At 49.4% G+C, this 13,361-nt stretch overlaps 1 protein-coding gene across 2 annotated transcripts in view; it reads left to right on the top strand.

The window, feature by feature from the left end:
- The window catches only part of Nav1 (neuron navigator 1), a 251,977-nt gene that overhangs the window by 79,914 nt on the left and 158,702 nt on the right, over positions 1-13,361 (top strand). For both annotated transcript variants that reach the window (XM_051147472.1, XM_051147473.1), the window contains exon 3: positions 257-360. In XM_051147472.1, coding sequence (XP_051003429.1) covers positions 257-360 — 104 coding nt within the window. The remainder of the gene's footprint in view (positions 1-256; positions 361-13,361) is intronic.

Raw genomic sequence — 13,361 nt, 5'->3', positions numbered from 1 at the left:
TCTGCTCTGTGAATGACGTATGCTGCTGGGCAGCAAAGGGCAACAGATGTTGAACATTCTAAGTGCCCTTGGAGACTCCTTCCTGGTCCAGCTCTGCTGCTTGCTAGAGTGTCTGCGTGTGCACACAGCCCCAGGAGGTGCTGGCCCACAGAGCGTCAAGGCATTGTAGAAGAGAGCATCCAAGCTCGATAGAGTTTGCCTAGTTCCATAGAGGGGTTCGGAGGCCATGAGTTACCTTTCCTTCCTGGTCCCACAGGTTGCAGACAGACCAGGAGCCTGGCCCCATTCCTCAGGAAAGCTGGAGCCTTGATGGGTACACCAGCACCCCCAGCAGGACTGAGGACAGCTTTTCCTGCACGGGTAAGTACCCTGGGAAAGACTTCTTATACAAGAGCCACTGTTTGGACTCTCCTTATCTCTGAGGGACAGAAGTGGCCCTGGCCTAGGACCGGCTTCTTTTCTGTTGGTTTGTGACAGGATCAAATTAAGGAGCCCAAGCTGGTCTCAAACATGTCATTCTCTAGCCTCAGTGCTGGAATTGTAGATGGTGCCACCACATCCAGCTTGCGTCTATCTCTTTAAAAAAAAAAAAAGTCTACTTTGTGAGGCACGGTCCTACTCTGTAGCTGGACTGGAACTTCCTATGTAGACCAGGCTAGGCACCTAGCTAGCCCTAAAGTTTTCAAATACTAAATGTGAGTGAACGTGTGTGTGTGTGTGTGTGTGTGTGTGTGTGTGTGTGTGTGTGTGTGTGTGTACACACATATACAGGTGTCATGGCACATGTGGAGGTACGAGGACAACTTGTGAGAACTGGTTTTCTCCTTCCATTGTGTGGGTTCCAGGACTGAACTCGGGTCGTCAGCCTTGATAACAAGTGCCTTAACCTGTTGAGCCACCTCCTCAGCCCTCAGGTCTGTCTCTTCACAAATGAGATACTAACCTGGGAGCTTCCCTGACAGTTTCCTCCGTGCTTGACTCAGCTCAGAACAAAGCTGTCAAGTCCAACAGCATTTCAAGGTCAGGCTCTAGGAAGGTGGCCAAGGTCACCTTTGTCTGGTGGCCAGATAGTGAGAATCTCTCTGTGTATGTCACAGAGAGATCACAGTAGAAAGGTGACAAGCTGGGAGAGCGAAAGGCAGGTTGTAGCAAAGCCCACGTTCAACATGAAGGTGCTGGGAGCCGAAGGGGCAGTCCAGAGCTACCTGCTTGGCTGCCTAACACTTGTCTCACTCCCAGGGACACTCTTAATAACAGGTCACTCCCACACATGTACCCTTCCCTGTGTCACCCTGTAATCACAGTGTCACCCAGTGCACATATACTGTTAACAAACCCGAAGACCCAAGACTGACGGAGAAGACCCTTGAATTTAAACTCAATAACATGCTCGCCCCGAGTACATCCTCAGGTGTTCAGCATCTCTGGATGAGTGCATGATGAAGGAGTTAACCAAGTGCCTTGTGACCCACTGGCTGGGACCTACGAGAGTCAGATTCTAAACTCCCTAAAGTATTTACGTTTTGTGCGCTGATTGATTTCCTTGCAACATTAAAACATAAAAATAAGCCTTAGAATCCAGCAATGCGTGCACCAAAGTACACATGACAGCAGGCTGCAGGAAACAAGCTCTCTCCGTCAGTTTCCCAGGCCAAGGGAAATTGGTTCCAGCAAAAACGATAAAGGTGATTTTGTTTGTGGTGCTGAGGATTGAACCCAGGGGCGTGTGCATGCCGGACAAATGCTGTGCCACTGCCACTGCCAGTCCGTAATGAACTTGCTTTTAGAAGACCTACGGCTGTCCAGGAGCTTAGTTTCACAGCTTCATTTCCGTGCCCTGCTCCAGCGGGCAAAATGTGAGTTTAGCTCACAGCCTAGCCTCGGCAACCATTTGACACGGATAGCATGCCACTGCGTCTTCTCTGGTCCCTGCTGGGCATGTGAGGAAGCGAACTGGCCCTTTGGAGCATCTCTTAGATAGCCCAACAGCAGTGATCTTGGAGCCACTGCAGAACTGCCGCCCTCACCGAGGGCGGGCCTGGGCCAGGGCCTGGGCATGTAAAGGGTAGCCATCTCTTCACCCGAAGTAAGTGCACGTGCAGCAGGAGGAGGGCATGGCAGGGGACAAAAGTAAACTGGATTTCACAGGCACTGACAAAGCATCAGAATAGAATGCGGTAACCAGGAAACTATGTGCAGCTCTATTTTTACATTTGCAGTTTTGTTAGTGTAATGGCTTCCTTATGTGTGCACCACATTGTTAGGCTAATGGTCTCCATCCACCTAGCCTGACGCTCCTTACTCATTGTGACCCCGTGATGTGGGAAGAGGACTTTTGCTTTTCGTGTCTGCTGCAGGCTGACACCGGGAAGCCCTTTGACCTGTTGGCTTGAAGACACTCTCCCGTCAGATCAAAAAATGTCCGCTAGATCCCAGGTTAGGCGATCTGTGTGGGGAAGGCAAAAAGCCCCAGAACTCTAGCAGAGCGTCACAAGAATGAGAGGCACAGGCCTCCCCTAAGGTACCTAGGGAAGGGATCAAGGTTCATGGTGCTGCCTCTGTTGTGGTCCTTGCTGGTTGTCGTGGTGACAGACATATCTTCACGGAGGATCCCCTGAGCTCTTTGGTGGGTTAGAGAAGGACAAGTCCAAAGAAGGAGAACCCCGCACTTCCATGAGCTTGAAGGGGGAAGAGAGGAAGAACGGAAGCAACAGTTTCTACTCTATTACTTCTGAGCTCACTCGAGACATGTCATGAGTCACTCACTTGTATGTTCTCTGCTCAGTCAGCAAGTGGCCGCTGAGCATTTTCTTTGTGTCAAACACTGCTGACGCTGTGGAAGGTGGGTAAGACTTTGACCTGCCTACAATGAGTTCACAGTGTAGGGGTTCACCCTGCGGATTTTTCTAGACTATCTGTCTGTGTTTCTAAAATCCCTCCCACCCAGTGTCCTGCCTAAACCTGTTGACAAAGGTTGCATCAGGCATGCATTAAACATGCCATAGTAGGCCCCCATATCATGTGGAACAATGAGCTGATAGCCACTTCTTGTGGAAGGAAAACAGGGTGCCATGGAGCATATATCACATGTTGTTATTTCCTAGTTGCTGACCATGTTATTTTAATACCAGCACGTGGGAGAAAAGAGACTTCAAACTCATATATTGCCCCTGCCTGTTGGTGAATTCACTGTGTTTGATGAGCATGGAATGCAGGGTGAGCAGTCTGTTGCTCATGCCTCCCCTGTGAGACAGGTTTGCTCTTCTAGCTGAGAAGAAGCTGCCAGTCTTTACTTCTGTCATAAGGATGGGGGAGGTGCAGGGTCCTAGAAAGAGGACGGGAGAATGCCAAAGAGTTCTCTCTGCCATATACCACACTAAAAAGAAGGAGAGGAAGAGGAAGAGGAGGAGGAGAGAAGAAGAAGAAGAGAGAAAAAGAATGCACTCTGTTTAGAATAGAGTCCAAATGAGCACTCTATAATCTTTATGTAGCATAGGAAGAAAATTTCCCATGATGCCTTGCCACCATGCTAGGGCATTGGGGATGGCCTTCATATGTGTCCACAGCCATCTGTTCCTTCTGCTTTTTGCCCTGGGGGGCAAGAGTGTAAGACTCCAGCCCACAGGGACTTAAGTGTGTTCCCTGACTATTCCAGGATCCACCCTGCTCTTCCAGGGACAGCTCGGCACTGGGTCCATCTGCTCACACTCAGTGCCAGCTCGTTCTGCAAGGCCATCATCAGACCTTAATTTGAGCAGGCTAGACACCAGGGCTGACTCTGCCACGTGCCCATATGTGTGAGGCTGTGGACAGGGCTAGAAAGGGTGGCCTTGAGGTTTACATGGGTCTCTTAATTACTTCCACTTTTGTGGCGTGTTTGAACGAGTGCTAAGTGGACACACACTGAAGGGATCTTCTCTCATAGAAACATGTGTCACTGGGGAACCAGCCAGAGGCTCCTCTCTACCTCCCCCTCATATGATGGTTGGTAGACACGCAGACCCAGAGGGGCCTGTGCAGCCTGCTTCCTGCTGGGAGATTTTTATTTATTGTCAGTGTCTTTTTCCGTGGATGAGCTGACCCTGTCTGTAAGCCACAGTTCTCGTGTCTTGTGGATTGGGGTGCAGAGCGCTCTTTCTAAGAAAACTGATATATCTGCTGTGACTTAGTCTGGGACAAGAGTGAGGGGTGAGCACCGTGCTCTCAGCGAGGAGGGTGAAGAGACCGCTCTGCGCTCATTGCCGCAAGCCAGGGGTGCAAGCAGGCGTCAAAGAACCCAGTGAGTAAAAGCTCCAACCGACTTTAGAGTTCACTCAACCTTAGCCTTGTTTTCCCTGAGGAGGGATCAGCCTTATGCATGTGATTGATGGTGGTGAGTAAGCAGATGGACCAAGACCAGGACCATTGCCCCTGACTTCCAAAACACTGATAGCCAAACCACAATGATTGCCGCCATTTGCTGACCACCTACTATGCGTTCACTAGGTGCTTCCTACACAAAGTCCTTTGTGAACACACCACAGCTTCTCAGCAGTGGCTACTCAGCTTAGAAACAAAAAGAAGCCCCAGCTCTGAAACCTGGCTGAAGACTCAAAGCCCCGAGCTGTGTCAGGATTTGAGCCCTGCTTGTCTAAAGGTCACGCCCTCCTTCTCTCATCCCCTGGCCTTTCCGTCAGCCACTGAGGCTCACTTGCGGTGGCTGCACGTGGTCCAAGCTCAGCTTAGTGCCGTAGACCTCCTGCTAAACAGCAGGGAAGAAAATGGGGTCAAGCGAGCCACACACCTTGCAGCCATTTCCCTCCATCCCAGCAGGCCCCAGGATGTCGTTGGCACCTCTGCCACTCTAGACCCCTGTCATTTCACGCTGAGTTCACACTGCTGTGTTCCCTGTCCTCTGGGGACTTCTGGGCCAAGCTAAGCCTGATATCCCAGTCATCCGTGGAGAGAGACATGCGGACAATTGACCAGAGAACAGAGTGAGTTCAGAGTGGATGCTATTCGTTGTCAGGCTGCAGGGCTCTGTCCCTAATGGGGCAGAGGAGGCCACAGTGCGACAGAGCTCAAAGGACCCGTTTTACATAAACAGGACAACCATCTGGGTTCAAGTAGGCTTCCAGGAGTTGGGGTGGGAGGGGAGTAACACTTGTAGCAGCAGCTGACACTTATTGTGGCTTTCTGTAAGCCAAGCCTTGTTAAAAGCACATTTAATCCTTCCAACAACTGCATAAGGGCTGGGGCCTAGTCCCACAGGTTGCCTGGCAGCTCCCCACTCCCTGGGCTGCAGAGCCCTGGAGAAGATAAGCAATCTCTCTGTGCCTCTGTTACCTTGGTTGTACCTGGGGGTTCTGAAGATAGCCTTCACAGCTTTGCATAGCGGCTCACACCTGTAATCCTAGTACTTAGGTGGTAGAGGCAAGGAGATCAGGAGTTCAAGGTCATCCTCGCCTAAAGAATGAGGTCAAGGCCAGCCTGGGCTATATGAGAATGTGTTTCTAAAAATAGCACCGAAGTGAGTGGAGTGAGTAATAAATAAATAAACCTTCCCCAAGGGGTTCGTGGGAATGAAGTGCTTGAATATAGGCAAAGTGCTTGGAAGAAAGCCTGATGCATAGTAATTATTTAATATTTAATATTAGCACCAAGCAAAGTGCCGTCTTTATCATCCCACCTTACAGATGGGAAAACTGTAGTATAGAGTAGTTAAATGACTCGCCCAACTTGGTCCTCCTTTCAGGATTTGAACCCAGGCAGCCAGTCTTCAGGGGGCCACACCCTCAGCCATATATGCTATGACCTTGATAAAGAAGAAGAGTCCGGGGAGGGGTCAGTGCCTGAGGGACAAGCAGTGGGATGGCCAGTGTGGCCAGGCCTGGCTCTGTGAGTGGCATAAAGGGAGAAGCTGAGGAGTGGAGGTCATCTGAGGTGCCCTGCCAGAGGGGACTGAAACAGAAAAAGAGGGATCTGGATTCTGTTGCCACAGAGGAGGGAGGGGGAGCGAGAAGACTGACTGACTCCTCCTGATGGCGTTTGGCTGGCAATGAGATTTATCTCCAAAGTAAATTGAACCCAGTAGAAACAATTTTATAGCAAATGTCAAGAATGGCAGAGGCTGGGCATCCTGAAGTCCGTTTTTTCCCCAGTGTCACCCTGGTCCAAGCCCTCCCCATGGTCCTCTACTGCAGGTATGCGAGTGGCTTCACACAGTGTTTGCCACTTTGAGTTTTCAAAAATACAACACAGAGAGAATCGGCAAGACCTCGTTTCCCTGTTTTCTGCTGCACCGAGAAAAGCAAGACCTCTGCTTGGCCGACTCTGGAGCGAATTAATATCCACAGTAGCCTTTATTTAAGCACCTACTGTGTGCCAGGTACTAGGAGTATGAACAACATAGGCGAAAGGCTTCTGTCCTTGGGAGCTGTGCAGCACACAGCCTGTGCAGCTGTGCAGGGTCCACAGAGCATCCCTGAGATGCTTTGGCTCTGACCTGTGTGTCCCATCCCAGAGTCCGGGCACAGCTCTAGCCTCAGCAGTGTCACAGTTCCAGGCTGTAGTCAGTCACCGTGGAGAAGCTGAGCCATTGGGAGCTTGAAGCAGTTATTGGGGAGCAATGAATACATGCACACTCGTGCGCAGCCCTCCCCTCTAGCTACCGATACAGCCCAGGACCCCCTGCCAAGGAGTGATCCTGTCCGCTATTAAGATGGGTCTTCCCACATCCCGTGGAGATGCCCAGGTGATTCTTAGTGTTTGTCTGGTCGACAAGACAAGTAGTCTGGAACCACCCCCTTCATCTGGAGTCCTGGCTACAGGAAAGATGAGTAGAGGAAAGGTGAGTTAGTGAGAAACTTTCCTCTGTGCTTTTCCTGGGAACGGCACCCCCATCTTCCATCCTGTCTATCTTAGACTTTGCTATCTAACTACAGGCAACTACTTCAGTTTTTTCTCTCCTTCTCAGAACCCCTAGCCCCTTGTTTGGCTCATGTGAACCAGTAGCCCTTGGGGAAGGCCTGAGCATAAGAGTAGCCCTAATTGGGCTGGAGAGATGGCTCAGAGGTTAAAAGCACTGCCAGCCATCACACGGTGGCCCATAACCAGCTATAGTGAGATCTGGTGCCCTTTTCTGACATGCAGACATAAACACAAGCAAAACAGTGTATACATAATAAATAAATAAATCTGAGAGAGAGAGAGAGAGAGAGAGAGAGAGAGAGAGAGAGAGAGAGAGAGAGAGAGAGAGAGAGATTGATTTTAGATCCTTCCAGACTGGCTTCTGTCTTGGCCAGTAGTCTCCTTAGCACCTCAGTACTATATATAGTCTTTCCAGAAATCCTAGGGTAGGTAAGGAACCTGTAGGAACTTTATCTCTAGAAGTCAAAGCTGTCCTTGTCCCAGTGCCTCACAGAAACTGGAACGCATCCTCCCACATCCCACATGGACCCCTTGGCAAGAGGATTAGAGTCCCTGGCTCTGCCCCTGCAGGCTGTTCAGCAGGCTTACACAGAGGGACAAGAGGCTGACTAGTAAGGTAGCCGACACAAGAGCCACAGACATAGGCACTATCTTCCATTTACACTAAGTGGCCTTGAGGGGACAGGAGTCTCAGACTTTAGAGGAAGCTAAAGTAGGGCCAGTGGGGTCACTCACCCCAGGGCAGACAAGGCCCTGGGGACAGTAGAAAGCCATGAAATACCTTCTTTTTGTTTTTTTGTTTTTTGTTTTGTTTTGTTTTGTTTTTTGAGACAGGGTCTCACTATGTAGCACTTGCTAGTGTGGAACTTGCTATGTAGTTACACCAGGTGGTTCTGGAACTCACAAAGATCTGCCTCTGCCTCCCAAATGTTGGAACTAAAGACATTAGCCACCACACCAGACTGTACCCTCTTTTAAGGATTTCACTTGCCACTGAGGACAGAAATACGAAATAAGGGTGTTCTGCAGTTTAAATGGGGCTCACATAGCTGGGAGAACTCAGCCTCAATGGAAGTGGAAGCCTGGGACTCCATACTAAACAGATCCAGCCAGGAGCAGGATGCGTGACCTCCCTGCATCCTTCCTACTGTAGAGGACAGGACCATGTGGAGGAAGTGCTGAAGTGGCAAGCTCCAGCAGGAGAAGTTCTCTGGAAGCCCCGCCCACTGCTCTGAAAGCTCCGCCCACTGCACCGAGAACTATTTCTAGGTTTGCAGAGCTATTTTTCTGCGCCAATTGCCAGTGATACGGGCTAAAAATAATTGCAACGTGAATCCATGGCAGCCCTCTATTGAATGCTGCGCCTTACTAAGATATCTAACGAAAACTCCAATAAAGCACAGAGGTGTCAGTGGACCAGGGAGCGCAGCCACAGAATGGGAGTGTCTTCTCTCTGGGCAGTGTTTGGCCAGGTGTCTGTAAACATTGCCTTGGCCATATTCTGTTAAGGGTTATGGTTTCTTTATTCATACAGTTATCTTTCCCTGTTTGGAGCTCTTGAGCCTCCTTAAGACACTGATGAACATTATGTCTCAGAGACAAATGACTACCATCTATCAGGGCACAAGACTGATATTTGGTGACTCAACCTACTGACCTCCTAAATCTGGTCTGTGGATATGGATCACGAAGTTATTTTCTGTGGTAGGGTGTCCTCAATGGGTTGGCAAGACAACCTCAGCTGTGGGCCTTGTGTTTTCCTTCTGTTCTGGGGTTTACTTGGTCCAGAGTGAGGCAATAGGGCTTATTAAAAATAGGTCAGTTATTCCCTGAGGGGAAATGTTGCATAAGATTGTCTCCAAGGTCCCATGCAACCTTGTGATTCAGCAGTTTGAGACAAGCAACACTGCGTGGAGTTTCTGCTTTAACTCTGAGTTAGACCATGAAAAAAACCTCACACAAGCCTTTCTCTGCTGAATATATGGGGTACATACATGTGCACGCATGTGTGCACACACACACATAAACACACACATGCATGTGCACAGATACACACACACACACACACACACACACACACACACTTCACTCTCCTTTTTCTTTGCTTGCCTGGAGTTTCCTATTTCATGCCCAGAGTTGCCATGACAACCAATCTAGGCTGATCTTGGTCTATGGACTATGTTGTCTAGGTGGTACAGAGCTCATCTGAGGCCCAGTGTACAAGGGCCACTGAAGCTGTGTGTATGGGACAGTTGCCATGGTAATATATAGGACACATTGATGTGGAAACATCTGGACTTCTTGTTGGCCAGAGAAGCAAGGGGATACGGTTTTAAATGAGTACACTTTCAGACAGAGTGCCCTAGATGAGGTATTTCTTCCTGCTTTTCTCTGCTGGAAGTGCTAAGAGCAGAGGAAGCGGAGACTACACACACACACACACACACACACACACACACACACACACACAGAGGCATCCAATGCCATGTGGCAAGTGCAGGACGAATGTGAAGCTTGTGGGGACTGTCAGGTTCATTGGAATTGAGAAGGACAGAGTTCATGAAGCTGAGACAAGGAAGAGATGGGTTGTATGATGTCACTTCCTCTGCCCATGGGATGCTTCCCTTTCTCCCCTGTCCCTGGATTCAGTGGGCCAGACTTACTGTGACTGTGATCCTAGATCCGCTCTAACCTTTGGTGCAGCAAGTACAGGGGTTACAGGGTCTCATCAGAAGGACCATAGGCTTTCTTATTATGGGGGCTCCATGCTTCTTGGAACAGTATACAATATGAAAACAAGTCTCCAGATACAGCTGCATGTTGGAGAAGGATAATATGGAAGGTTCTAGAACCCTAACAGACTGTATTCCAAGTCTGATTATCTCAGGTACTTCCAGGATGGTCTTGGGCAAGTTTCTTTCTCCATACAATGAAGATAATGACACTCTGGTTTGTAGGGTTTATAAGGTACATACAGTGTATAGGAAGGCCCCTGGTACTTGGTGCCTGTAGGGTCTCCTGCCCTAGGTTCAGCAAGCCTCAGTCCATCATCACTATCTGTCTTAAACAGGAAGCTTTCAATTCAGTGGTGGAACCAGGCACAGTGGCGCACACCTATAATCTCAGCACTCAGGGAGGCAGAGGCAGACAGATCTCTGTGAGCTCAAGGCCAGCCTGGGCTACAAAGTGAGTCCAGGACAGACAAGGCTACACAGAGAAACCCTATCTGGAAAAAGCAACCAACTAACCAACCAACCAAACAAACAAACAAATCCAATTCAGTGGTGGGAGAGGGTTTGGCTTTGGAATGCAAGTAAAAAGAAATGACTACATGGCCCTTGACTACAATCAAAATGTAGGAAAGGCACAAAGTTGTGTGGGGCAGTCAAAAGGGGCTTTCTGGACAAGGCGCCCTTGCAAGACGTACTGGACTTGGACACATATAGAGAAAGGCCAGGCAGAACAACAGTACAGGGGTGGAATTAGACCTGGACAGAGGCAAGTAGGAGAAAGTAGGAGACAAGGTTGCCAGGAGACGAAGCCAGAGCTGTTCAGGGCTTGTGTATTGGTCAGCACAGACTTGTGTGGCACCTAGAGGGTGGAGTGGTCCTTACCTGAAAGGCCATCCAGAAGACCGAGTAAGAGATCCTCGTCCTGTGAGTCACAGAGCTGTGGCTATGAGGGGAGGAGGCCCCCCCATGCCTGCAGATCCTGAGCCCATACCTCCCACCTCCAGAACTGCCCTCTGAGAACCAGCCACAAGAAGAAAAGGACCCCATGATCAAGCATAGTCTGAAGAACCCATGGCTGGAGGAAGGGCCTGTCCTCCATCTTTATATACCAGGTCTCAGGCGGGCTCTCTTGAACAGTCCTCAGCCCCCCTTCCTTCAGGTTGTACAGACCTCTGGAAGAGGGGCCAACACCTCTCCAGCCTTAAAGAGACATCCCCTAGCGGTTGTAGGTCCTGTCTCCTTGTGTGACCAGGAGTGACTTGGTTTTCTTCTCCAGGTCTCCTCGCTCTTCCCTCTACCATCCCAATCCTGTTGGTATTGGGGCTCAGAGGAGGGGGAGGCGAGCAGCTAGGAGTTGAAGGAATGTCTGCTGCCGCTTAGGGTTGATCCACATTTCTGCCCTCTTGGGATCAGGGCAGGGGCAGGGTGCTGGCAGACTAAGGTCTAGAACCCTGTTGTGGTCTGGGCAGGAGCAGGGTAGGGTACACTAAAGTCTAGAATCCTGTTGGGAAGGGGCAGGGTAGGGGCACACTAAGGTCTAGAACCCTGTTGGCAAGGGGCAGGGTCCTGGCAGACTGAGAACCCTGGTTCTATTACCATTCTTTGATTTCCAGCCTCATCTTCCCTGACAGGCAGGCAGATCATAATCTCCCTCCTAAGCTTATATATCTGACCTTTGAACCTAGACTGGAAATCCTTAGTCCTTGAGCTCCAAGGACTCTGCAGGACTAGAGAGGGTACACCACGGACTTGTAGAGAATACGATAATGTCTTCTCTACCGATTCTGTGACAAAGCAAAGGAGGCAGCTGGGCTGCTGGCAAGCAAACAGACCAGTCTAAGAGGGCTTCCTGGAGGTGTAAGCATGCTGGGGGTGTTTGTGTGACATCACCGTGTCCATCGTTAACTTTTCTTATGCACGTAGGAGTAGATGGTGGACCTTAGTCTCAGTTTAGTACTTATACGTGTACCAGACAGCCTGGGCCGTGAGGATACTTTTCCCCTTTCTCTCACAAGTGCAGCCAAACTCTCCCATACCTCTGAATGCAGCAGAAGTTTGAGGGTATAAGGGAGTCTCATAGCTAGATGTCCCAAGGTCATTCCCTGAAGATATGAAGTTTCTTTTGAAGGGGACAAGGACAGGGTCAGTGGACTCCTCCTGTCCCAGGGCTGCAGAGAAGTGAGAAAAGATGTTGCTGAGACTCCATCCCAGAGGCCTGGCTTCCACGCCACACTCCAGCTGTGCTGTCTCTCACCACAGGGTACTCAGAGGTCACCCTTGTTTACAGGCCCCACACATCTGTTCTGAGTCACGCATTCATTCATTTAACCAGTCGTCACTCACCAAATATTCCTGAGAGCCTGCTATGCACACAGGACTTTGATAGTCTTTGAGGACAAGCTCAACCAAAAATGGATTCTTGAGAAACACAAATAAATGCATGGTGAATGATGGCTACAGAGGTTAGAAAATCATTAAAGTGGCTATAGCGTGAGATAGGGGTGCCATCCTTAAAAGAGGGGCATTGGCCTCCACAGAGCTGGGGAAACCTAAGTTTGGCAGCACGTGTGTAATTTCAGCATTTAGAAAAGACTAAAGCAGGAGGGTAAGAAGTTCAAGGTTAGCCTAGTGAGACTCTGTCAGAAGGAGGAGGAGGAGGAGAAGTCCCATCTAAGAATTGTACAGGCCAAAAACCTTGGGATAACATTCTTGATCGATCCCTGTCCTACACACCCACAGTTAGCCAATGAGCAGATGCTAATGGCTCCACTGTGTGTCATCGCTGATCACCTCTCATGGCCTCCACCCCCATCACAATCACCCTTCAGCTGGATTTGCCATTCACCCAGTGACCCCAACAATTTGCCTCCACGTATTCTTTTCCCAGGGGTATCCAGGTCTCTCCCTGACCTGCTAGTGTTATTCCAAATGACATCCTTATAAAAAAGACCTAAAAGGCCCTCCCTGCCCCGCCTCCCAGCACATCTCTTACTTCAGTCTCTGCAGCATCCTCTCCTTTTCTTTCTCCCTAGCCTCTTACCTTCCTTCTCGTCTTTCAAGTACACCATAAATTTCTTATTTCATTTCAGCTTTTTTTTTTCCTTTTAGCATTTCTTAAATATTTATTTTGCGTGTGTGTCTGTGGGAGCTCAGAGGACAACTTTCAGGAGTTAGATCCACTATGTGGGTTCTGGGAATGGAACTCAAGTTGTCAAGCGTTTCAGTGTGCAAGTGTGCTTACCCACTGAGCTATCTTGTAGGCCCCTCATTAGCTCTTTTATTTTAATAAAAGGATTTATTTATTATTTATACAGTATTCTGCTTGTGTGTACACCTGCACACTAGAAGAAGGCACCAGATCTCATTGTAGATCGTTATGAGCCACTATGTGGTTGCTGGGAATTGAACTCAGGATCTTTGAAAGAACAGCCAGTGTTCTTAACCTCTGAGCCATCTCTCCAGCCCTCCTTAGTGCTTTTAAGTAGCAGGTATCTCAAGCTAACTTGCTGTCTGTCTCTGCCATTTGTATATAAACTCCACTGAGGACAAGAGGTTTAGTTTGCATCCTGCCAAATCCCCTGCATCTATGCTAGCTGAGCTGAACCAGCTGAGCAATGGGGAGCAGGTTTTCCAGAGATTCCACGCTCAAACATCAGCTATTTCCACAGCCTCTAGTCCGGCCTTGTCCTCATCCTGAAGTCCCCACTGAGCGGTGGAGTG

Source organism: Acomys russatus, chromosome 6, assembly GCF_903995435.1.
Source record: "Acomys russatus chromosome 6, mAcoRus1.1, whole genome shotgun sequence".
In the NCBI taxonomy this organism is placed as follows: Eukaryota; Metazoa; Chordata; class Mammalia; order Rodentia; family Muridae; genus Acomys; species Acomys russatus.
Note: the sequence above shows the minus strand (reverse complement) of the source record. Positions and strands in the feature narration are given on the sequence as shown.